The 24,014-nt window shown below is 45.7% G+C and overlaps 1 protein-coding gene across 1 annotated transcript in view; it reads right to left on the bottom strand.

Annotated features, from left to right (window-relative positions):
• LOC124742879 (involucrin-like) overlaps window positions 1-8,007 on the bottom strand; it is a 78,271-nt gene extending 70,264 nt beyond the window's left edge. Inside the window, exon 1 of the mRNA XM_047248820.1 lies at window positions 7,946-8,007. Within this exon, the coding sequence (XP_047104776.1) occupies window positions 7,946-8,007 (62 nt within the window). The remainder of the gene's footprint in view (window positions 1-7,945) is intronic.
• Between the last annotated feature and the right edge of the window lie 16,007 nt (window positions 8,008-24,014).

Here is a 24,014-nt window from a genome sequence, read left to right as displayed (position 1 = left end):
ATGCTTTCAAATGCTTCCAAAAATGCAAGTCCTCACTCAATTTAAAAGATATTATCTATAGCATCCAGTGGATTCAAAGAAATCACTGTTTCCTGCATTTAGTGCACAACAGTGGTTTCCAGTGTGTCACTCAGAACAGAGACCCTGTGCTTTTCACATCTGGTCTGTGTAACAGTTGTTTCCCTGTGCCTTTTGCCACAGGAAGCTGTTGCCCGTTTGGCACCCAAGTGTGGGGCTAACAAAATAGCGGACAGTGGTGGACTGTGCGGCACTGACACACACACAAGAAAGGTTTGATTTGATTTTCAAACAGAAGAAAACTGACCATTTTAAATGCAGGCTCAGGCATCATTGAATGAGGATGTTAGCCAGTCATTACATAATGGAAGTGACTTATTTTCTGTCATAACCAACATACTTGGCAAGCTCAAAAACCATGGCCGTTAAATCAGCCCACAAGTTTCACTTTTGGAATGGTCAGATTGACTTTCTACCTCTAAAAATTTGAGTGATGCCAGTGAAGAAGAAGAGTGCTGTCACAGAGATGCCACAGTAATCAAGAGATGACATAGGGTCCACTGCAGCAGTAACATAGTGGGAGACCTGTGTTGGTTACTCCAGTGATACTGCAACATGCAGTTCATTGTAAGGAAACTGGTACAAGATGCCTTAAGGAGGAGAGAGAAAAAGTGAAAGGCAGTGGACACATAAGGTGCATTCAAAAACAGAAGAGATAGAGGGTGTAAAATGAGAACTGCTGAAAGGATAGTAGTGCCACTGGCCACAGAAGGTGTGGCAGACATTATTAGAGCACAGCACTCCCCAACTCTCCATTTTTTTTGTGGGGTTTAAGGGCGCTCAACTACTGAGGTCATTAGTGCCCAGTCACAATTGTTAGAGCACATAAAATCTAGTAAAACTCAAGGGGAAGGGGGGACACCAGAAAGTCCTTGCAAAGATGCAGATAAAATAAGTAAAAGAGTTAGATGTCTTTGGACAAGCCAGTCAAAGTTATAAAACTCAGAACACGTGCAGCTGCTCGAGTGTCACCAGTTAAAATATCCGGTAAAGTAGATGGCAGGGACAGGACAACACGAGATTGACTAAAGCGGGGACATGACAATAAAACATGGCGCACTGTTAATGCTTGACCACAAGGGCATTGCGGGGCTGGGTCACCGGAGAGCAGGTAGCGGTGGCTAAACCAGCAATGCCCAATCCGCAACCTGGTCAGAAGGACCTCTTCACGCCGAGATGGTCGGGAGGAGGTTGTCCAAGCACTTGGGAGCGATTTTACTGCCCGGAGCTTGTTTTCTTGAAGGGATGACCAAGCATCCCACCACAACGACACAAGCCTCTTACAAACAACCCTACGAACGTCGCAGCTTCAGCAGCCTTATTCCCCGGCACTCTTACATGTCCGGGAACCCACAGAAAGCTGACAGGAGAACCATTATCAGCGAAAGAGTGGAGGGACTGCTGGATCCGTTGCACCAAGGGATGGACCGGATAGGGAGCTCCAAGGCTCTGAAGAGCACTGAGTGAATCAGAGTAGAGTACATACAATGAATGGCGGTGGCGGTGGGCATACTGAACGGCCTGATGGAGAGCAAAAAGCTCGGCCGTAAAGCTGGAACATTGGTTGAGGAGCCGGTATTTAAAGGTGACGGCCCCGACGACAAAGGCACAGCCGACACCATCGTCAGGTTTGGAGCCATGGGTGTAAATAAAGGTGTGACCGTCAAGTCGAGCACGAAGTTCGATAAACCGTGAGCAATACACTGCAGCCCGAGTACCCTCCTTCAGGAGTGAGCTGAGGCCAGATAAATATGAACCGGAGCCTGGAGCCAAGGTGGTGTCGGGCTCTCACCCTCTCTGAAGGTGGTAGGGAGGGCAAAATCCATTTGTCGAAGCAGGCGACGAAAGCGGACTTCAGGGGGCAGCAGGGCAGACACATACAACCCATACTGACGGTCGAGAGAATCAGCGAAGAAGGACTGATAAGAGGGCTGGTCGGGAATTGACAACAGCCGGCAGGCATACCAACACAGCAGTATGTCGCGCTGGTAGGTCAATGGTAATTCAGCAGCTTCAGCATAAAGACACTCGACAGGAGTAGTGTAGAAGGCTCCAGTCGCAAGACTTAACACCTGATGGTGGATGGAGTTGAGATGGCGTAAGAGGGATGGCCGAGCAGACAAGTGGACAAGGCTCCCATAATCCAGCTTTGATCGGACTATGGACCGATACAAGCAAAGCAGGACAGTGCGATCCGCTTCCCAAGATGAACCACTATGAACTCTGAGGACATTAAGGGAACATGTACAACGGGCCGCCAAATAAGAGACATGCGGAGACAAACAAAGTTTCCTGTCCAATGTGAGCCATAGAAACTTAGTTTCCACGAATGGAAGAACAACGGGACCGAGATGTAAGGATGGTGGAAGGAACGCTTTATATCGCCAAAAGTTGATGCAAACCGTCTTCTCTTCAGAGAACCGGAATCCATTTGCCACGCTCTATGAGTATAGGCTGTCTAGACAATGCTGAAGGCAGCGCTCCAGGAGGCATGTTCTCTGGGCACTGCAGTAGATCGTGAAGTCATCGACAAAGAGAGAGCCTGAGACACTAGGTGGAATGCAATCCATAATTCGAATGATCGCGATGGCAAAAAGTGCTACGCTCAAGGTGGAGCCCTGAGGCACTCCGTTCTCCTGGAGGAAGACGTCGGACAATACGGAACCCACACGTGCCCTAATCTTTCGATCCGTTACAAAGGTATCAATAAAAAGGGGCAGGCGACCGCGTAGGCCCCACCTGTGCATAGTGCGGAGGATACCTCCTCTCCAACAGGTATCATAAGCCTTCTCCAAATCTAAGAACACGGCTACTGTTTGGCGCCTTCCCAAAAAGTTGTTCATGATGAATGTCGACAAGGTCACAAGGTGGTCAACAGCGGAGGGGCGGCGACGAAAGCCACATTGGACATTGGTAAGTAGCCATCGAGATCAAGAATCCAGACTAACCGACCATTAACCATGCGCTTCATCACCCTGCAGAGACAGCTTGTAAGAGAAATGGGGCGGTAACTAGAAGGAAGGTGTCTATCCTTCCCGGGTTTGGGTATAGGAACAACGACGGCGTCACGCCAACGCATGGGGACCTGACCTTCGGTCCAGACACAATTGTAGGTATGAAGAAGGAAGCTTTTGCCCGCTGGAGAAAGGTGTGCCAGCATCTGAACGTGAATGGCATCTGGCCCCGGAGCAGAGGACCAGGACAGTGCAAGTGCACGTTCGAGTTCCCGCATAGTAAAGGGGGCATTATAAGTTTCCAGATTCAGCGAGTGGAAGGAAGGTCACCAAGCCTCTTGTGCCTCTTTTCTGGGAAGGAAAGCAGGGTGGTAATGGGCGGAGCTTGAAACCTTTGCGAAAAAGCGGCCGATGGCGTTGGAGACAGCCACAGGATCAACAAGGACCTCATTACCTGAGGTCAGGCCAGGTACCAAGGAGTGGGCCTTAATGCCCGACAGCCGGCGCAGGCCAACCCAAACGACAGAAGAGGGAGTAAAACTGTTGAAGGAGCTGGTGAAAGAGGCCCAACAAGCTTTTTTGCTGTCTTTGATGACTACAGCATTGCGCTCAGAGTCGTTTGTATCCAATACAAATCGCCAACGTAGGATGGCGGCGAAAGGTGCGTAAAGCACGTCGTAGAGCACGGATGGTGTCTCTACAAGTCTCATTCCACCAGGGGATGGAAACGCGATGTGAAGAAGAGGTAGTACAAGGAATGGAACGTTCGGCAGCATTGATGATGACAGCCATGAGGTATTCGACCTGACTGTCACAACTGAGAAAATCGTGGTCCGGCAAGGTCGCCAGGGATGAGTAAAGTCCCCAGTCGGCTTTCGGTATGTTCCAGCTCGAAGGACGTGCGGATGGGATGTGGTGCAGGAGACGAATGACACAGGGGAAGTGGTCGCTCGAATGTGTGTCAGAAAGTACATACCACTCGAACCGACAGGCAAGAGTGGTGGAACAGGTCGAAAGGTTCATGTGGGAGTAGGTATGAGTAGAGTCCGAGAGGAAAGTCGTGGGCCAGTATTGTGGCAGACAAGATTGAGATGGTTGAAGACATCCGCCAAGAGGGAGCCTCTGACAGAATGCAGGAGAGCCCCAAAGGGGATGATGGGCATTGAAGTCGCCAAACAATAAAAACGGCGGAGGAAACTGAACAATCAGGTGCATCATGTCAGCCCGACTAACTGCGGATGATGGAGTGTAGATGGTACAAACAGAAAAAGGAAAGGCAGAAAGAGTAATATGGACAGCTATTGGAGTGGGGTGGTCAATGGGATGCGATGGTAATAGACATCGTCCCGAACGAGCAACATGACCCCACCATGAGCTGGAATACCGTCCACAGGGGTGAGGTCATAACGCTCCGAGGTATAGTGCATAAAAGCAATACGGTCATTTGGGCGCAACTTGGTTTCCTGGAGACCAAGGACGAGCGGACAGTGCAGGCAGAGGAGCAGTTGTAACTCCTCCAGATTAGATCAAATACCTCTTATGTTCTAATGTAACAAGGCCATCGCTGGTCAAAAAAAAAAGGGGGGAACGGGACGGGGGAAGACCTGGTCACCTCGACGGCCGCGGAGGGCCAGGTTTGTAGGTAACAACGCTAAAACCAGCGTGAGGCAGATCCTATTCCATCGAGTCATCGCCAGCTGCGGCCACTGTCCCGGGTTGTGTAGGAGGGGCAGCATCATTCGTCAACGAGAGGGCAGCTGAGCGCCTGGCAGCAGAGTGTCCCGGCGAGACCGAGGACGGCCGGGAGCAGCGACTAACAGATGGAGTGTCAGACGACACACGCCGGGGTGGAGAGGGCGATAGAGACTTCTTCTTGGAGGCCTTCTTGGAAGTCCGAGGAGGCGCAGGGATGGTGGGCTGGACCCCAAGAAGAGCCTCACGAGCAGGATCCATTTTGGAATGCCGGACCTCTGAAGCCGGGGTCCGGAACATTTCCCTGATGGAGGCCTGAGAAGAGGATCTCTTCTCAGGCGGCAGCGGCGGCGGCGGCGGGGGAGGGGGTAGGACGAAGGGTTGCCCCTAGAGCAGAGAGGGCAGAGGGCGTCGGGGAGGAGAATGATTTGGAAGGGAGGGATTTGGGAGGCGGAGGCATAGACCACAGATGTGGGGAAGAGGTGGAGGGGGACAGGATAGGGGTGAGGATACTGTGGAAGGAGTGACATGACTGAGGCAAACGATCTTGTCAATGTAACGGGATGGAGGTGGTCCTATTTCTTCCTGGCCTCAGAATAAGAGAGATGATCCAAAGTTTTGCGTTCTTGAATCTTCTTCTCCATCTGATACACGGGGCAGTCTAAAGATCTAGGCGAGTGGATGCCAGGACAATTAATGCACCGAGTTGGTGGGGTGCATGTAGGTTGCTCACGAAGAGGATGTCCACAATCACCACAAAGGGGCTCAGCCTCACACCGTGACGACATGTGCCCAAAGCGCAAACACCGATGCAGTGCATAGGAGGCGGGACGTAAGGTCGCACGTGACACCGGTAGCACAACACCTTTACCTTCTCTGGGAGAACGTCCCCCTCAAAGGCGAGGATAGAGGCCCCGGTGTCGATGCGATGGTCTTTAGGGCCGCGCTGGACTCGCCGGACGAAATGCACGCCTCAGCACTCCAGGTTGGCCCTGAGCTCCTCATCAGATTGCAGCAGGAGGTCCCGATGAAAAATAACCCCCTGCATCCTGTTCAGTGCCTGATGCGGAACAATAGACGCTGGGATGTCCCCTAGTCGGTCGCACGCCTGGAGCGCCGCCAACTGTGTGTCGGAGGCGGTCTTTATAAGAACGGACCTCGAACGCATTTTACTGAGAGCCTTGATTTCCCCGAAGATGTCCTCGATGTGCTGGACAAAGAGCATGGGCTTGGAGGTGGCGAACGTCAACCCATCGGTCCGAGAACAGACTAAATAGCGGGGGATGTACTTCACCCCAAGCCGGTGGGCCTATCCTTCCTCCCAGGGAGTGGCCAAGGGGGAAAGGGCACGAGAACCAGAACTAGAGACAGTACCTTTCTTTTGAAATGACTCTGCCGCAGAGCAAACTGATACATGTTGACAGTGCATTTGCGAAACGTCCGCCCCGATACCACCCACTCTGACCAGGGGCTCTCCCCACGGGCGCCACCCAGCCTCAGCAAGGGCCACCTGGCAGGATGACCGTTGCTGGGAGTCCCGATGCCCCAAGGAGATGGGCATCTACTCCTTGGCTGACGTGGAGACGGTGCAGCTGAGGTATCGGCAGTATGATCCCTGTGTTGTCAGGGGGATACAACATGACGACCCCATGACAACGGGCTGGCTACCGTGCTGGATTTTGGGTGCCATGGGAGGTCAATCATGATTGTAGGTGCAGATGGAGACGCACTATGGGTGTAACTTTTGCAACCGATCAGGCGTTTAGGCCCAATTTGAGAAATAGTGGGTGAGGTTACAACGCCGTTACAATGCTGAGTGCCAAGGTCTTAGTGCACTGAGGACCAGTGATACACCACATAAGGCGTCCTTCCCCAAAAGGCTCGTACTTCTGTAGAATTTTGAAAAATGGAGGTCAAGCCCCAAGGGGGACTTTCACATGGAGGCTGAAATGGTAGAAACTCCTTTTAGTCGCCTTCTACTACAGGCTGGAATACCTCGGGCCTATTCTTACCCTGGACCCGCAGGGGGAAACTCTCCATTAGAATGACATGGGTGTAGACCCAGTGTGTGCACACGTGTCTTGACTGTTCACTGCACTGTGGAAACTAAAATGGAAGCCTTGAAAGAAAAGCATAGACATATAGTCCATTTTCTGACAGCAGAGTGAGTTTAGGGGAATGTAAATTTGTCAAAGAATGGTGGAAGTACACAGACAGCAGTGCACATCCTTCACGGGTCTGCCTCTCTATCTGAACTCCTTAACCAGCTCCCACAGCAACTTGTCAGTCTTCAGCAATGAGGGCATCCGACTGCTGGATAACGGCAGCAGTAATGCATTCCAGACTTTACATCATAAGCCAAGGGCTGCCCGTCTCCCCACCCTGCTCGTGCTACACCTCCGCTGTCCTGCCGATTTCTGTTGACACATGTACTGTCCTGTGATGAATTTCCACAACCTGCACTCCTCCCACATTGTGGAATTGACAGGTATTTTCATGTTTGTACTTCAATAAAAATCTGTTCACACTGAGAAATTAAATTTCTTTTATTCCAGTTACACACATTTTTCTGATTTCCTGTTTTTAAATAAAACAGACTGTGGAAAAATTTACCAACAGAAAACAATATTAGCTCTGATACAGATTGAGTCCCCAAAACTCTGTACATGTATAAACCAAAGTCCTGCACAGTGGTTTCTCACTGTAACTGAAGGCTAACTACAGGAATTTTTTGTAGAGCCTTCAACACTTATTTCACAAATAGAGAAACTAGTTCACGAGGCCACAGGAAATAGGTGTAAGACCTCTGCACGACCAAGCAGGCACATCCTACTGCCACTGGGTGACTAGCTACTGTCGACCTCGTGATGTGGCACTTGCCACCTGTTAGAGTAGAATCAGACTTGTCGGTATAGAGGTAATGCGTAAGGCTCGCTGACAAATACAAAAAACCATCACATAGAAAATGTATCTCATGCCTGACTGGCAGACCAGAAGAGACAACTGCTCAAAGAGGTGTCAGGCATGGCAGTCATTTGTACCCTTGGTTCCCAGTATTTATGATGAGAAAGGATAAAGGCAGTCAAATAAGCAGGCAGTCCGGAGTGTGCCAATTCTAACTGAACAACTACCATTTACTATGGAGAGGATTGTAACAATGTGATTAGTGTTGCCCGGGGATAAATACATGTAATACCCCACTGCCCAGCAGACTGACTCACCTTGCGTATGAAGCCAATAACTCCCTGCACACCTTGGGTGTCAGGCCAGGGCTCACCCACATGGCAGCCCAAACCCCAGCGCTCAACGAAGGCTGCCGAAACACTTGTCGTTTTGGCTCCTGTCAGGAAGATAGCAAGAAACCAGTGTGAAGAGAGCCATCTAAGCTTTGTTTTAAGTTTCCAGTTAGGGTAAAAATGTTAAACACAATAACAGAACCATGACATACTATCTACAGTAATGTATTAAGAAAAGAAGTCATTTTGAGAAGTTCTCAACCAATTACTTAAAATTTTTACACTATAATGGAACCTTCAGACGAAGGCTATACTTTTAGTACATTTAATACATAAATATTGAAGATATTAATAGATGATACAATAATAGTAATAATAGTAATAACAACAACAACAACAACAAAAACAACAACAAAAACAACAACAAAAACAACAACAAAAACAACAGCAACACTGCAGCAGAGATGCCGAGTCACAGATAGGCACAACCAAAAGACTCTCAAACAAGTAAAGTTTTGGTTGAAAGGCCATCATTGGGATCCCATCTGGTGATTCCATCACAGATGTATTATCTCTCAAGGCACTAACACCCTTTGATAAATTTCTTTTGACAATGACATGATTGTAAACACCAGAAGGAAAAGTACTCTAGGAAGCAAACAATCCATCATGGGAAACAGTGACACAGATGGACCACCTGATTGTGCAGAGCCTAGAACATCATGTCAAGAAGAATAGATGCTTCTTATAACTTCTCCATAAGGCCTTAGAAGAAATATAAGAAATATCTACCAGCCAGATTGAAGAACACTTAAATAAAGACTGGGAAACAAACAACTAACAGATATTAAATAGGGGCAACAGACACACAGTAGCACTTCAGGAAACCAGGTACAGAGATGAGATATCACTTGGATAAGATAATTTTATTGTCATTATGCCTTTACAGCAATAAACTTTTTTATACATATAACATAATCATTACATTAGCAAATAGAAATGTTTGGGTGTGTCAGTTGTTAGCTTGCAATTCCATGTTGCAGTTAACAAAATCCTTTTAATTCATGGAAGGTGTTGGCAAAAAGCCATTTATTTAATGTTTTCCTAAATTCACACTAAGGTCTTGTACCCTTTGCGGAAGCTTATTAAATAGTTTGTCGTCCACTACTTCAAAAATATGGATTGGCTTTGCTAATCTATGGTATGACATATGTAAGGAATTGTTCTTTCTTTTGTTGTGACCATGATTATTATTTCTATGTTTTACTTCATATAGATTATTTTTCATGTACGTTTACACTTGGTATATATATATACAGATTTATTACAGTCATTTTATGTTCAGAGAATGAAAGCTTACAATGTGCATTATGCTGAGAACATGTAATGACTGACAGGTTTCTTCTGCAGAAGTAATATGTTTTGGACATGGCTCCACTTTCCTCAGGGAATACGCCCATAAGACATGGTACTTTGAAAAGTGTAAGATAAGATTTTTTACACTAAGCTTCTGGTACACATTTAATATGACATCTTAATAAGTAAATTACTACAGATGATTTAACACCAATGTATTTTATGTGTTGCTTCCAGGACAATATGTCATCTAGGTACACGCCAGAACTTTACACAACAGGGATCATTAAAAGGAATTTTGTCCTTAGGGTTAAATATCATTTTTTCGGTTTTGTTGTCATTCAGGACAAACCCATTTGACCTGAACCTATATGACGTTTGGTCGAGTGTATTATCAGCAGAATCTTTTAACTTATTTAGATCATTGTTTTAGTTTAGGAAAGTAGTGTCATCTGCAAATAGCACTTTCTTGTAACATATAAAGGATGGTAGGTCATTGATCATTACCAAAAACAAAAATTGTCCCAGTATAAATCCCTGCTGAACTCCCACCTTAGTTTGTTTCTCGATAGACTTTTCTGTGCCAATACACACTACTTGTCTACGGTTTTTGAGATAAGACTATACGAGTTTTAGGCTGTTCTCTCTGATGCCATAAAAATGGAGTTTCTGTAGAAGTGTGTAATGTCCTACACAGTCAAATGCTTTGCTCAGGTCACAAAAGGTGGACTGAGCAAATCCCTTCTTCTCAAACACTTGAACATATTTAATTATTGTGTCTGTTGCAGCTACTGATTATGATTTTTTTTTATAAATCCATATTGTGCTACATTAATTATTCCAGGTTTTGCAAAATGAGTGGTAAATGATTATATATATAAAGATGATGTGACTTACCGAACGAAAGCGCCGGCAGGTCGATAGACACATAAACAAACAAATCTTTCCTGATGAGGCTACAGTTTGTTGCAAAAGCTTGAATTTTGTGTATGTGTGTGCGTGTATCGACCTACCAGCACTTTCGTTCGGTCACATCATCTTTGTTTTTAGATATATTTTTCCCATGTGGAATGTTGTGCTGACTTTCCTGGGATGTCGCACTATCGGAATGGACCACATTTGAAACAAGGGACCGATGACCTTGCTGTTTGGTACCTTCATTACCAACCAACCACACCTACCATTTCGTAAATGCAATTATGTGGCTTGTGAAAATGCATGAAGCTAGAAACTAGTCAGCCAGTAAATAAAGACCAGCTTTGATATTAAACATTAAAAACTTTTTGTTCTTAAATTTCTGAAAAAGGTTGACAGTAGCTTTAAATCAAATTGTCTGTAGAAGTCAGTGAGACTTCCCATGTTATTGTTGGTGCATCTGTGTGGCAAAATGTCCTATTGCCTTTTTCTCTTCTATAATGATTTGTTCATTGAAGTCATCTAAGAGTATACTTAAGAATATACAGCCTACATTTGCAGGTTAACTTTGTTTACCCAGGTTTCAACGTTATTAATCATGTCTTCTTCAGAACCTGCAAAAAGTTTATATTATAATGTGCTAGTAAATTGTATTAGATATGGTCATCCTACAGGATGCAAAGTGTAGTACTTACATAAAAAACTATTTAAATGTTTGCCTAAAACAAGCCATGTCCTAAGTCAACTTCATAAAACTTGATGCATAACCGTAATGTTGTGTCACTTCTATTAAACAAGCTGTAGCAAATTCACTTTAAGCCCATTGTATGGGTCTCATCATGTGACTAGAGACTGCAGACTGTGAGGGCTTTGTGGTCTGCCTCACAGAGGGTGGCGCACATGCGCGAGATGTATAGAATCAAACTCTTACTACTCATGCGTCAGATGACGTTTCTGTTATAAATTAATTTTATACTTTACTGTTGTAAGTTAAAGTATCCAGCATGACTACATTGTACATTCTACTACAGAGCCTTGTAAACTGACCAACAAATCTCGTATGAATATCTATAAGCAAAGTTCTATTATTACAGAAACTGTAATGGTCACATCCATTATGAATTATTATAAACCTAATATAGGCTGGAAGCCTTCGAAGTATGCCCTATTTTATAGATACTGTTGATCATTCAGTAAGTTGCCACTATCTATAATTAGGTGTGCATAAATTTGTAGTTAAAGTGTGTTGAGTCTATAACCCTTAACTTCATGATGTAGTAGCTCTATCTCATGTAAAGGTTTAGGTGTATGAGCCATTTGCACCAGATGTTCCGCAAAGGCTAACCCCCTGTGTTCCTATGCCCTTTGTGGAAGATGTTCTTTAAACCTTACTGCTATATCTCTGCCTGTTTGACCTATGTAATAACATGGGCAATCATCACACACAATCTTATATACACCTAATTTCACTGTCTTATCACAGTTTTCTCAAGGGTACAAATGAAATTTCACTTTAAACTATTACTCATCAAGAAGGAAATTTTAAAACATGAATTTTTCAACAGGCACCCTATCTTGTAAGAGACATTACCTATATAAGGAACCAACAACCATTTCTTGTTCTGATCTTGGGTTTGAGTATTTGTGTTTACTAAAGTCGTCGTCCTTTTTCGCATTTTCTTATGATATAATTGCCTCATTATCTTTGTATCATAGCCATTATTCTGTGCAATACTCTCGAGAATTTGTAATTCCTTTTCGAGGTTGATACCTGACAATGGGATTGAAAATGCCCGATTGATACAGTGATTGCCCAATGGATATAGTGTTGCAGTTCAGATGGAGGGTAGGAGAGAAGGTGCGGAGGGGTCAGGGGATAAGTAGCGAAAATGAGATAAATAAAAAGAAAATAAGACTATGTGGTGGTGAAATGATAGCTGTGTAGTGCTGGAATAGGAACAGGGAGCGGGCTGGATGGGTGAGGACAGAGACTAATGAAGGTTGAGGCCAGGTGGGTTACGGGAACATAGGATGTATTGTAGGGAAAGTTCCCACCTGCACAATTCAGGAAAGCTGGTGTTGGTGGGAAGGATCCATATGGCACAGCCTGTGAAGCAGTAATTGAGATTTTTGTTGGTGGCCATTCATGTGGACAGACAGCTTGCTGGATGTCATGCCTACATAGAATGCAGCACAATGGTTGCAGCTTAGTTTGTAGATCACATAATTGGTTTCACAGGTAGCCTTGCCTTTGATGTGATAGGTAATGTTAGTGACCGGACTGAAGTAGGTGGTGGTAGGAGGATGTATGGGACAGGTCTTGCATCTAGGTCTACTACAGGGGTATGAGCCATAAGGTAAGGGATTTGGAGCAGGGGTTGTGTAAGGATGGAAGAGTATATTGAGTAGGTTTGGTGGACGGAGGTATACCATGGTAGGAGGGGTGGGATAGATAGTGGGTAGGACATTTCTCACTTCAGGGCACAATGAGAGGTAATCGGAAACCAGGCAGAGAATGTAATTGAGTTGCTCCATTCCTGGATGGTACTGAGTTATGAGGGAAATGCTCCTCTACGGCTGGACTTTGGGATGGGGAAGATAAGGCACGGTAGATTTGTTTTTGTACAAGAATGGGAGGATAATTATGGTCAGTGAAGGCTTCAGTGAGACCCTCAGTATATTTACATGGGGACTGCTCGTCACTCCAGAAGTGGAGGTATTGCTGGTGGTTAGTAGGTTTTGATATGGACGGAGTTACTGATGTAGCCATCCATGACACGGCTATGGCCACCCACATGGCACCATCCTGTGCTAACCAATTCATGGACCATATAGAGGAATCCTTCCTAAAACCCAGAATCCTAAACCCCTCACCTGGTTCAGATTCACTGACATCTTTGCTATCTTAATTGAAGGTGAGGACACATTCACATTCCTCCAGAACCTCAACAAATTCGGCCCCCCCCCCCCCCCCCCCCCCCCGCCCCCATTTGCTTCACCTGGTCCTACTCGGCCCAACAAGCAACCTTCCTAGATGTTGACCTCTGCCTCAGAGATGGCTACATCAGTACCTCTGTCCATATCAAACCTACTAACCACCAGCAATACCTCCACTTCCACAGTTGCCACCCGTTTCATACCAAGAAGTCCCTTCCATACAGCCTAGCCATCCATGGTCGTTGAGTCTGCAGTGATGAGCAGTCCTCCTCTAAATATACCGAGGGTCTCTCTGAAGCCTCCACTGACCGTAACTATCCTCCCATCCTTGAACAAAAACAAATCTCCCGTGCCTTACCTTTCCAGTGTCCCACCACCTCCCAAAGTCCCGTAAGCTGGCCACAGAAGGGCATTCCCCCCATAACTCAATACCATCCAGGACTGGAGCAACTCAATTATATTCGTTGCCAGGGTTTCGATTACCTCCCGTTGTGTCCTACCCACTATCTATCCCACCCCTCCTACCATGGTATACCTCCATCCACGAAACCTACTCAATATACTCGTCCATCTTTACACAACCCCTGCTCCAAATCCCTTACCTCATGGCTCATACCCCTGTAGTAGACCTAGATGCAAGACCTGTCCCATATTTCCTCCTACCACCACTTACTTCAGTCCGGTCACTAACATTACCTATCACATCAAAGGCAAGGCTACCTGTGAAACCAGTCATGTGAGCCACAAGCTGAGCTGCAACTACTGTGCTGCATTCTATGTAGGCACGACAACCAGCAAGCTGTCTGTCCACATGAAAGGCCACCAACAAACTGTGGCCAAAAAACAAGTGGACCACCCTGTAGCTGAACACACTGCCAAACATGGTACCCCTCATCTCAATGAGTGCTTAACAGCCTGTTCCATATGGATCCTTCCCAACCCCAGCATTTCTGAATTGTGCAGGTGGGAACTTTCCCTGCAATACATTCTATGTTCCCGTAACCCTCCTGGCCTCAACCTTCGTTAATCACTGTTCTCACCTATCCAGCCCCCTCGCTGTTTCCATTTCAGCACTACACAGCCATAATTTCACCACCACACCCAGTCTTTTAGTTATTTTTATTTCTCTCCTTTCCGCTACTTACCACCCCCCCCCCCCCCCCCCCTGTGCACTTTCTCTCCTGCCCTCCATCTAAACTGCAACACTTCACTATCCGCCACTCCCACCCCACTATCCCTTCCCCTCCCTGCCCCAGCCTCCTCCTTAATCCTCCCCGGTCACCACTCCCATCATGTACTGGTTCTGGTGCTCGAAGTGTGGTTTCAGCTCTCTGAGACTGCAGACATGTGAGCAAGTTGTGTGCATGTCTACTGCTGACAAAGGCTGTAATGGCCAAATGCTATAATTGTGTGAATCTTTTTGCTGTGCCTATCACGACTCAACATCTCCACTACATGGTGAGTAGCAACTTTCCTTCTCTAGTATCGTTACTTTCCATCCTGGATTTTCCAGTGTTCAAAATAAGGAGTCAAATAAGATAAATTTTGATTGTTTCTTTAACTCATTTCTGAAAATATTTATTGATGGTATTCCCATTAAGAGATGTGAAGTAACAGACAGCGGTTGTAAAAAGATGCCAAAAATGAAAAATTCTTCGTACACCAAAACACCAATTGATATGAAAGATCATGTAGTGAGGCTATTAGATATATACAATAATAATAAACTTGGAAATCTAAAATCTCTGTATTTAAGATGGAGAAATGATTATAAAAAAGCAGTTAGTGAAGCATATTTTTTGGAAGTTTTCTAATAATAAATGCAGAGCTGCTTGGAATCACAAAGGATCAAAATCAGTCTCTTGACAAAAGTTTAATGATTATTTTATTAAATCTATTGAGGAAGTAAGTAATGACAACGGTAAACTTGATAAGTCTATCAGAAGTTTTAAAAACAAATTATCATGGGACACCCTACAATAAATTTCTCACTTTCTCATTTTCTCATTTTTATGTCACCAGATGGTGCTGATATTTGTCATGTCTAGCAATTTTCTGAAAAATTGCTGACAGAGTAAAAGGGGAAGGAAAGAGGATCCAGGCAAGGGAGGGGAGTCGGGAATCTCCCAACACGGCTTACAGTGGGAGATACCCCAACAACCACCACTCTGCCCAACGCCAGAGAAAGATTAAAAACCTTAAAACTGATAATAAAAACCACTTTCCCGAAGGAAACCAAGAACCATGTCGACCATCCAGGAATCGTCAGCCAATATTGAAGGTAAAGTGCAGGGGAGTCTGTACTTAACACACAGAGCCAAAAGAAGGGGGCAGGCCACCAAAATGTGTGCCACTGACTGGAAGGCTCCACAACTGCATAGTGGGGGTTGGCTCATCACGCAAAAAAAAGCATGGGTCAGCCTGGTATGGCCAATGCGGAGACGACACAGTGTGGTCGAGTCCTTTCGAGAGAGGTGAAAGGAAGAACGGCATGGGCCTGGTGTCACCTTAATCGCACGAAGTTTATTAGACAGGGGAGTAGCCTCCCAAGAATTGGCCCATGATGGTGCGAAGTGGGATTTGATGGGAAGCCGTAAATCCACTGCAGGAGGGGTTACAGGAAACGGGGGGGGGGGGGGGGGTAAGTGACTGCTCCCCCAGCCAAACGATCAGCGAGCTCATTACCCGGGATACCCACATGGCCAGGAACCCAAAGGAAGTCAACAGAACAAGCAGCGCAGTGGATATCAGCGAGATGGTCATGGATGGCAGAGACCAAGGGATGGCACAAAAAACACCAGTCAATAGCCAGAAGGCCACTCATTGAGTCTTTAATTCCATAAATTATCTGGGAGTACACATTAGGAGTGATTTAAAATGGAATGATCATATAAAGTTAATTGTTGGTAAAGCAGATGCCAGACAGATTCATTGGAAGAATCCTAAGGAAATGCAATCCGGAAACAAAGGAAGTAGGTTACAGTACGCTTGTTCGCCCACTGCTTGAATACTGCTCAGCAGTGTGGGATCCATACCAGATAGGGTTGATAGAAGAGAGAGAGAAGATCCAACGGAGAGCAGCGTGCTTTGTTACAGGATTATTTAGTAATCGCAAAAGCGTTACGGAGATGATAGACAAACTCCAGTGGAAGACTCTGCAGGAGAGACACTCAGTAGCTTGGTACAGGCTTTTGTTTAAGTTTCAAGAACATACCTTCACCGAATAGTCAAGCAGTATATTGCTCCCTCCTACGTATATCACACAAATAGACCATGAGGATAAAATCAGAGAGATTAGAGCCACACAGAAGCATACCGACAATCCTCCTTTCCACGAACAATACGAGACTGGAATAGAAGGGGGAACCAATAGAGGTACTCAAGGTACCCTCCGCCACACAGTGTCAGGTGTCTTGCGAAGTATGGATGTAGATGTAGATGTAGGGTGGATCATAGTACGGTGACAAGTGGACCACCTGCGATTTTGAAGGAGATAATTGAAACCCGTGTGAGGGAGTCCATGCACAGGCACGCCATATAGCTCCCTGGAACTGCCGCTCTGCAGAGGCCATCGAAGACGAACTAACCCAAATGCACAAATCATCTACATACAGGGCAGGGGCGACCAAAGGACCGACAGACACCATAAGTCCATCAATAGCAATGAGGAAAAGAAGTACACTCAAGACCCAACCCTGTGGGATGCCCGCCTCCTGGGTCAGTGGAGAACTAAGAAACAGTACCAACCCAGACCCTGAATGACCAATGGAACAGGAACTGGCGGATAAAATTCGGGAGTGGGCCCCGAAGACCCCACTGATGAAGGGTAAGTAAGATGTGATGGCACCAGGCCGTGTAAAAGGCCTTGCGTAGGTCAAAAAATACTGCAACCAAATGGCGGCGCTGGGAAAAAGCCTGCCGAACTGCTGATTCCAAGCAAAGTAAATGATCGATCAGAGACCATCCCTCTCGGAAGCCACACTGGTAAGGAGACAATAGATCCCGAGATTCGAGGACCCAATTGAGCCGACAGGCTACTATCCATTCAAGTAACTTGCAGACAACATTAGTCAGACTAATTGGACGATAGCTGTCAACATATAGGGGATTCTTACCAGGCTTGACAGGAACTGTGATGCTATCCCTCCACTGAGAAGGGAAGTCTCCCTGGAGCCAGATACAGTTAAACACCCAGAGAAGATGTTGCCGTTGTGGAGCACTGACATGTTTAAGCAGTTGGTTATGAATGGAGTCTGGGCCAGGGGCTGTATCATGAAAGGAAGAAAGTGCGGAAAGAAATCCCCATTCAGTAAAAGATTCGTTGTAAGATTCTGACTCACAAGGGGTTAAACATAAGGTGGAACCTTCGGCCTGCTGTTTCCGGTGAAGGAAAGCAGCCGAATAGGAGGCTGATGCGGATGCCATTGCAGAATGGGTGGCAAGATGTTCTGCAAGAATCAGCGGGCCCGTACAAAGGCCATTTGGCAAGTGAAGGCATGGGTGGGTGGACTGCCGATGGTGACCTTGGAGAACGTGAAGTGTAGCACATACCCGTGACATAAGGACAGTAGAACTGAGGGAAGAAACTGATCATCCCCAACACATCCGTTTGCTCTGTTTGATTAAATAATGGGCTTTAGTGTGAAGGCTTTTAAAGGTAATAAGGCTGGCAATGGATGGGTGCCACTTAAGGTGTTGCAAAGCTCGACGGCAATCACAGATGGCAACGGCAATGGCCGTACTCCACCACAGGACTTGCCGGTGACGAAATAGTCCAGATAAGCACGGGACAGCAAGGGTAACAGCACGAACAATCGCGACAGACACGTCACGTAGGACTTCATCAATACAACCCAACAAGAAGGGAGAAAAAGCAACATGTGCAGTGTACAGAGTCCAACCAGCGCCTTGGAAAGACCAACGAGGTAACCTGTCCATCGGGGAGCGGGAAGGGGGGGAGAGAAAAATATCAAGGGGAAATGGTCACTACACTATCGCAAATGTCGTCATATGGGACCAGTGTAATGAAGGGAAGAAAGAGGGAGAAGAAAGAGAAAGATCAATGGCAGAAAAGGTACCATGACCGGCACTGAAATGAGTAGGGGAGCCATCATTAAGAAGGCACAAGTCGTGGTCAGTAATAAACTGATCTAAGAGAAGACCTCGTCTAGATGGAAATGCACTGTCCCACAAGGGATGAAGAGCATTTAAATCCCCGAGAAGGAGGAAGGGAGGAGGAAGTTGCTGCAGAACGGCAGTTAAGGCAGCAGGTGTAAGAGTCTTGTCAGGAGGGAGATAAGGATTGCAAACCGTGACCTCAAAGTCCAGGTGGACCCTAACAGCAACTGCTTCCAATGCAGTTTGAAGAGGAATCCACGTGCTAGCAATGTCTGTACGGACCAACGTACGAACTTTACTTTCTCAGGGATGGTGTCCCCTTCAAAGGCCAAGATAAAGGCACCAGTATCAATGCAATTGTCCTTCGGACCCTTCTGAACACACCGAACAAAGTGAACACCCCGACGTCTGAGAGTAGCCCGAAGTTCCTCATCAGTTTGAAGGATGAGGTCCCTGTGAAAAATCACACCTTGAACCATATTTAGATGGTTAGTTGTTTGAGGTTTAAGGGACCAAACAGCAAGGTCATCAGTCCCTTGTTTCAAATACGCTCCATTCCGCTAATGGGCCATCTCAGTAAAGTCAGAACAATAAAACGGAAAAAGGGAAAAACATAAAAGGTCAGTCATGTTGTCACTGGTAAAAAACAAAAAGAGGGAAGTCGGGAAGAGAACGAACCCAACACTATGCTGAAGCAGCATAGGCAAGTCCACCTGTGACTTAAAAGGTACTACTGCTATAATGTAGAAAGTACGTATGGGAATAGAAAGACTAACCAAGCCTTAAAAAAAAGGGGGGGTAAAAACAGAGTAAAAGGGGAAGAAAAGAGGATTTTGGTCAGGGAGGTGAATCGGGAATCTCTGAACACTGCTTACAGTCGGAGACCCAAACACTCACCGCCCTGCCCCAACACCAGAAAGAGATTAAAAACCTTAAAACTGATAATAAAAACCACTTTCCCGGAGGAAACCGAGAACCAGAGTGACCATCTGGGAATCTTCAGCCAACAGCAAAGGTAAAGTGTGGGTGAGTCTGTACTTAGCACACACAGCCAAAAGAAGGAGGCATTCAACCAAAATGTGGGCTACTGACTGGAAAGTTCCACAACCACATAGTGGGGGTGGTTCATCACGCAAAAGAAAACCGTGGGTCAGCCTGGTATGGCCAATGCGGAGACGACACAGTGTGGTCTAGTCCTTGCGGGAGAGGCGAAAGGAAGAACGCCATGGGCCTGGTGTCACCTTAATTGCACGAAGTTTATTAGACAGTGGAGTAGCCTCCCAAGAATTAGCCCATGACTGCGCGAAGTGGGATTTGATGTGAAGCCGTAAATCCGCTGCAGGAGGGTTTACCCATATTTAGAGACTGGTGGGGGGAATGGACACAGAAATTGTGCCGAGATGTGTGCAAGCACGAAGGGTCGCAGACTGGGCAGCTGAAGCAGTTTGATCAGCAACGAACCCGACCTCATCTTGCTCAGGAAGTCCGTTTCACCAAACTTGTCTTCAATGTGTTTCACAGAGAATAATGGTTTGGTATTGGTGAAAGTATCTCCATCAGTCCTGGTGTAAACAAGATAGCGGGGGAAAGGCTTTTCCCCTAGCCGATGGGCCTGACCCTCTTCCCAGGGGTAGCCATGGAAGGGAATGCTGAAGGGGCAGGAGAAGTAGCACTAGAAGAATGAGTTCCAATCTGAGAGACGGCCGAAGAAGAATGGCCAGAGATCTGGACCTCTATGCATTTCATTTGCATAGCGTCCACCCTGATACCACCCACTCCAATCAGGGGCTCTCCTCACGGTTACCACCCAGCCACAGCAAGGGCTGTCAGGCATGGCGGCCGTTGCCGGGAGTTCCCATGCACCAGGATGATGAGCAACCACTCCAAGGCTTGCATGAGGTGGTCACAGCTAAGGTATCAGAAGTGTGATCCATGTGTGTTCAGGGGGCTCAACCAAAAGGGTACATAGCGACCCCACCACACGGGCAGGCTACCGTGCTGGCTATGCACCCTAGCATCAGACAACGACGTGAAAGGAAAGGGAGTGAACTAGGAGGGCACACGTCGGAGACACTAGGTAAGATGCTCTTCCCCAAATGTCTCACACTACGGAAGAGAAATTTAGTAATGGAGGTCAAACCCCAGAGGGGGACCAGGGAGTGACAAAAGGAGGAGGTGATGCAACAAAGCTAAATTGCAAAACCAACATAACCAGGAGGATAGCAGGGGCCAACATAAGGAAGGACACCAAGAGAGGGAGAGGAGAGGGTCAGGGGGAAGGCGCAAGGACACACACACACGAGAGAGAGAGAGAGAGAGAGAGAGAGAGAGAGAGAGAGAGAGAGAGAGAGAGAGAGAGAGAGAGAGAGAGAGAGAGAAAGAGAGAGAAAGAAAGAGAGAGAGAGAGAGAGAGAGAGAGAGAGAGAGAGAGAGAGAGAGAGAGAGAGAGAGAGACATACCGCACCTGTACGAAGTAGGGCTTCCATTGGGTGCCCATAGAAAGTGCCGCTTACATACAGGAGCGGCTTCGGCTTCAGCTCCTCCAGCTCCTGCTGCAGCTGCTGCTGACGGCTCTTCTCTGCTGGGAAAAACGCAGAAAGTCAATTATTCATCCATCCAAAGATTTCACTTTTACAGTTAATAATATTGCCTTGGACATATGCAGTGTAGGAATTGTCTACACCAAACAATTGGAGAGAGGAATGGCAGAGGATTGAGAGACAGGGGTAGGAACAGAACTGGAATGATGGACAACATTTGAAGAAGGCAAGCATACAAACAGATGAAGAGAGATGCTCAGAAGAGGCTAGACAGACAGACTCCCAGTTGAAATCAGTCATCAGACAGATGCAGTATTATTACACGAACAGGTGAACCAGTCCTCTGCCGACAAGATTTCAGAGGTTATTTAGAGTTGGCTCTTCAGTATTTTGGCATCATGGGTCTCCAGCAGCTCACTTCAGAGTTATTGCATTCTGTTTGCTTCCTTGGCAAATGAGCTCAGTATTTGTATAGTACTAAAAGTATCACCACAATGTTTCCAACGTCGAAAATGTGCACTGTGTGCTTTGTTTGGCAACGAATTTGTTTCATCCATTAACAGTACTTCCTGCTGGCAATGTAATGCCCACCTCACTCTTAAGCCTCAGGCTAATATTCATTGCTGCTCTGTTATGTCTCGGATTTATTTTTGTAGCAATATTAGACATATGTGAACAGTGGCACACGCACATGCACTGAAGTACTGATACATCTTTTGATGAAGAGTTGAACAATTTGCCAACTTGAATACACTTTCAACAAATGCAGGAGAGGGGGAATGAAGATAATATGGTTTCTGCAGCAATGGTAGTCACACCACTTTTGTCTTCAAGTTGCAGCATTAATCTTTTATTTCGTATGTTGCACATTTGGATTCTTATGTATTATGGACTTTTTCCTTGTAGTGAAGATCTCTTTACTGAAAGAAAGGTTATATGGGTAAGAAACTGAACAAATTATAATTACATTAGTACCACGCAACAGGCTGATAGAGACTGTGGGTCTGTTATACAAATATACTCTGACACTACTCCTGAACAACCATAATGTTTGTTGAAGTTCTGGTTCACTCTGTAAAATTTCTACAACTCTGAACATTTTGGGACAACTGTGTTTTTCTTTAACTTAATTAGTTCAAGAGATATTTTTTGAGTACATATCAAATTCACTGCTGACCAAAAATGCACTGGTTGAAGTTGAAACCTACGAGCCAACCTAGTCTGTTTCATAGATCTGCTGTTCCTTTTCAAGAAAAATTATATATTATAAATTTCTGTTGCTCAAACGTTAATAATTAGGATATGATTTCAACATAACCCACTTTAATACCATCACGTTTTTAAAATCTGTGTTGATGAAGCTCTACTCTGAAATTTTCTTAACATGATGATATCATTACTTTCGAATATTTTTGATTTGAAGGGATTTATTCAATGTTTTTGAATTTTTTTTTAATGTGAATGGTGACTATGGGAATCCGGAATAGTTTTGGAGAAAGTGAAATTAAGGTATCAAATAAGTAAGGCTCATTGTTGTAGAACACAGATACAAATCTTTGGAACATCAAACAGTGTCCTAAAACCTGGTCTGGTTATCTTTATGCTGCCGGTATTCTATTTTTCTAGAACTGGTTGATGTATTATTTTCTTTTTATCAATACAAATCATGGAGATATGCCTCACCAACTGATGGAGAGGCTACCAACAGTCAGGAGTGACAGCAGACTAGGCAGATTGGCAGGGTGCTGAGGACAACAGCTGATAAATCAGATGACAAACCAAAGCAGGAACATAAATGGTTAAAAAAGCGCATTCTAGCAGAAAGTGGTGGACAGTAAAAATTTGGGCACAATGTGTAAAAAGTGGTGCGGTAGCGCCACTTAGCAAATGACGATGGCTAAAAAGGCAGTGCCCAGTATGCAGCCGAATTAAAGTGATCTCCTCCCAGCAGGTGGGCCAAGAAGAAATCGTTCAAGGCACTGGGAGAGGCTTAATAAGCCGAAGCTTATTCCCATGAACAGAGGACCATTGGCGGTGCCAAAGGGACACCACCTCCTGACAGACGGCAATGCAGAGATCATTGGAAGGAACATAGGTACATGTGGGCTGAGGCACGAGGACTGCAACCTTGGTAATAGCATCAGCAGCCTCATTTCCTGGCACATCAACATCACCAGGGACCCACAGAAACATCACACTGGCTCCACCAACAGGAAGCAGTTGACAGTTTTCCTTGACCCGCTGCACTAAGGGATGAGTAGTGGACAGCGCACATAGACTTTGGAGGGCACTTAGAGAGTCTGGGCAAAGGACACAATTGGAAAGGCTATGTTACTGGATGTACTCTCTGGCCTGATACAAGACAGAAGCTCGGCTGTAAATACTGGCAATATAAAAAAAAACACAAGTGGCAATGACAAAGGCACACACGACCTCAGTCAGAGTCATCAGTTTATATAAAGGAACTATTGCGAAGTTCCATGAGAAAGTTGTGAACTGGAGGTGATAGACCAAGGCTGAAATAGTGTCGAGGTTAACATGGGCTGCTTTGCGAAGTGAAGGTGATGAAGGGTTCACACCAACTGGGAAAGTTGCAGGTAGTCTGAAGTTAAGCCACCAGACCAAGAGGCGAGAGCAGACTCCAGTGGATAACAGAAGTGGGCAAGCCCCATACTGACAAAGAAATCACCAAAGGAGGCATAAAGGAGTTGCCACACATGGTTGACAAATGGCACTCATTCATACCTGCTGACGAGAATGTTATGGCAGAAAGAGAGAGTGGTAGTTCAGCAGGTTCAGCATACAGACTCTCAACCGGGCTGGTGTAAAGGGCACCCATGACTGAACGGATGCCATGATGGTGGATAGTGTTGATTTACTTAATGTTGCTGTTCAATTTTACTTCACCTGCAAAGTGCTAATTGTATAAAGCAGTTTTTGGAGGAGAAGTCATTTACAGTCACACTCAAAGTACTCATTTATCAACTTTATTGTTAAATTTAGATTTCTTACTCCGTATTAGTTAATTTTCTTATAACTGAAAGCTATTACACACTAAAAGAAAGTTCATATTTTTGAAAAATATACTTCTGTATCACAGCAACCTTTGGCAAAGAACATGCTTTGGTCAGAAAAACAGAAGATAAGCAAATTACTGATGTAAACAACTTACCCATGGTAATTTGTGT

This window comes from Schistocerca piceifrons, unplaced genomic scaffold, assembly GCF_021461385.2.
Source record: "Schistocerca piceifrons isolate TAMUIC-IGC-003096 unplaced genomic scaffold, iqSchPice1.1 HiC_scaffold_2341, whole genome shotgun sequence".
NCBI lineage: Eukaryota > Metazoa > Arthropoda > Insecta > Orthoptera > Acrididae > Schistocerca > Schistocerca piceifrons.
Note: the sequence above shows the minus strand (reverse complement) of the source record. Positions and strands in the feature narration are given on the sequence as shown.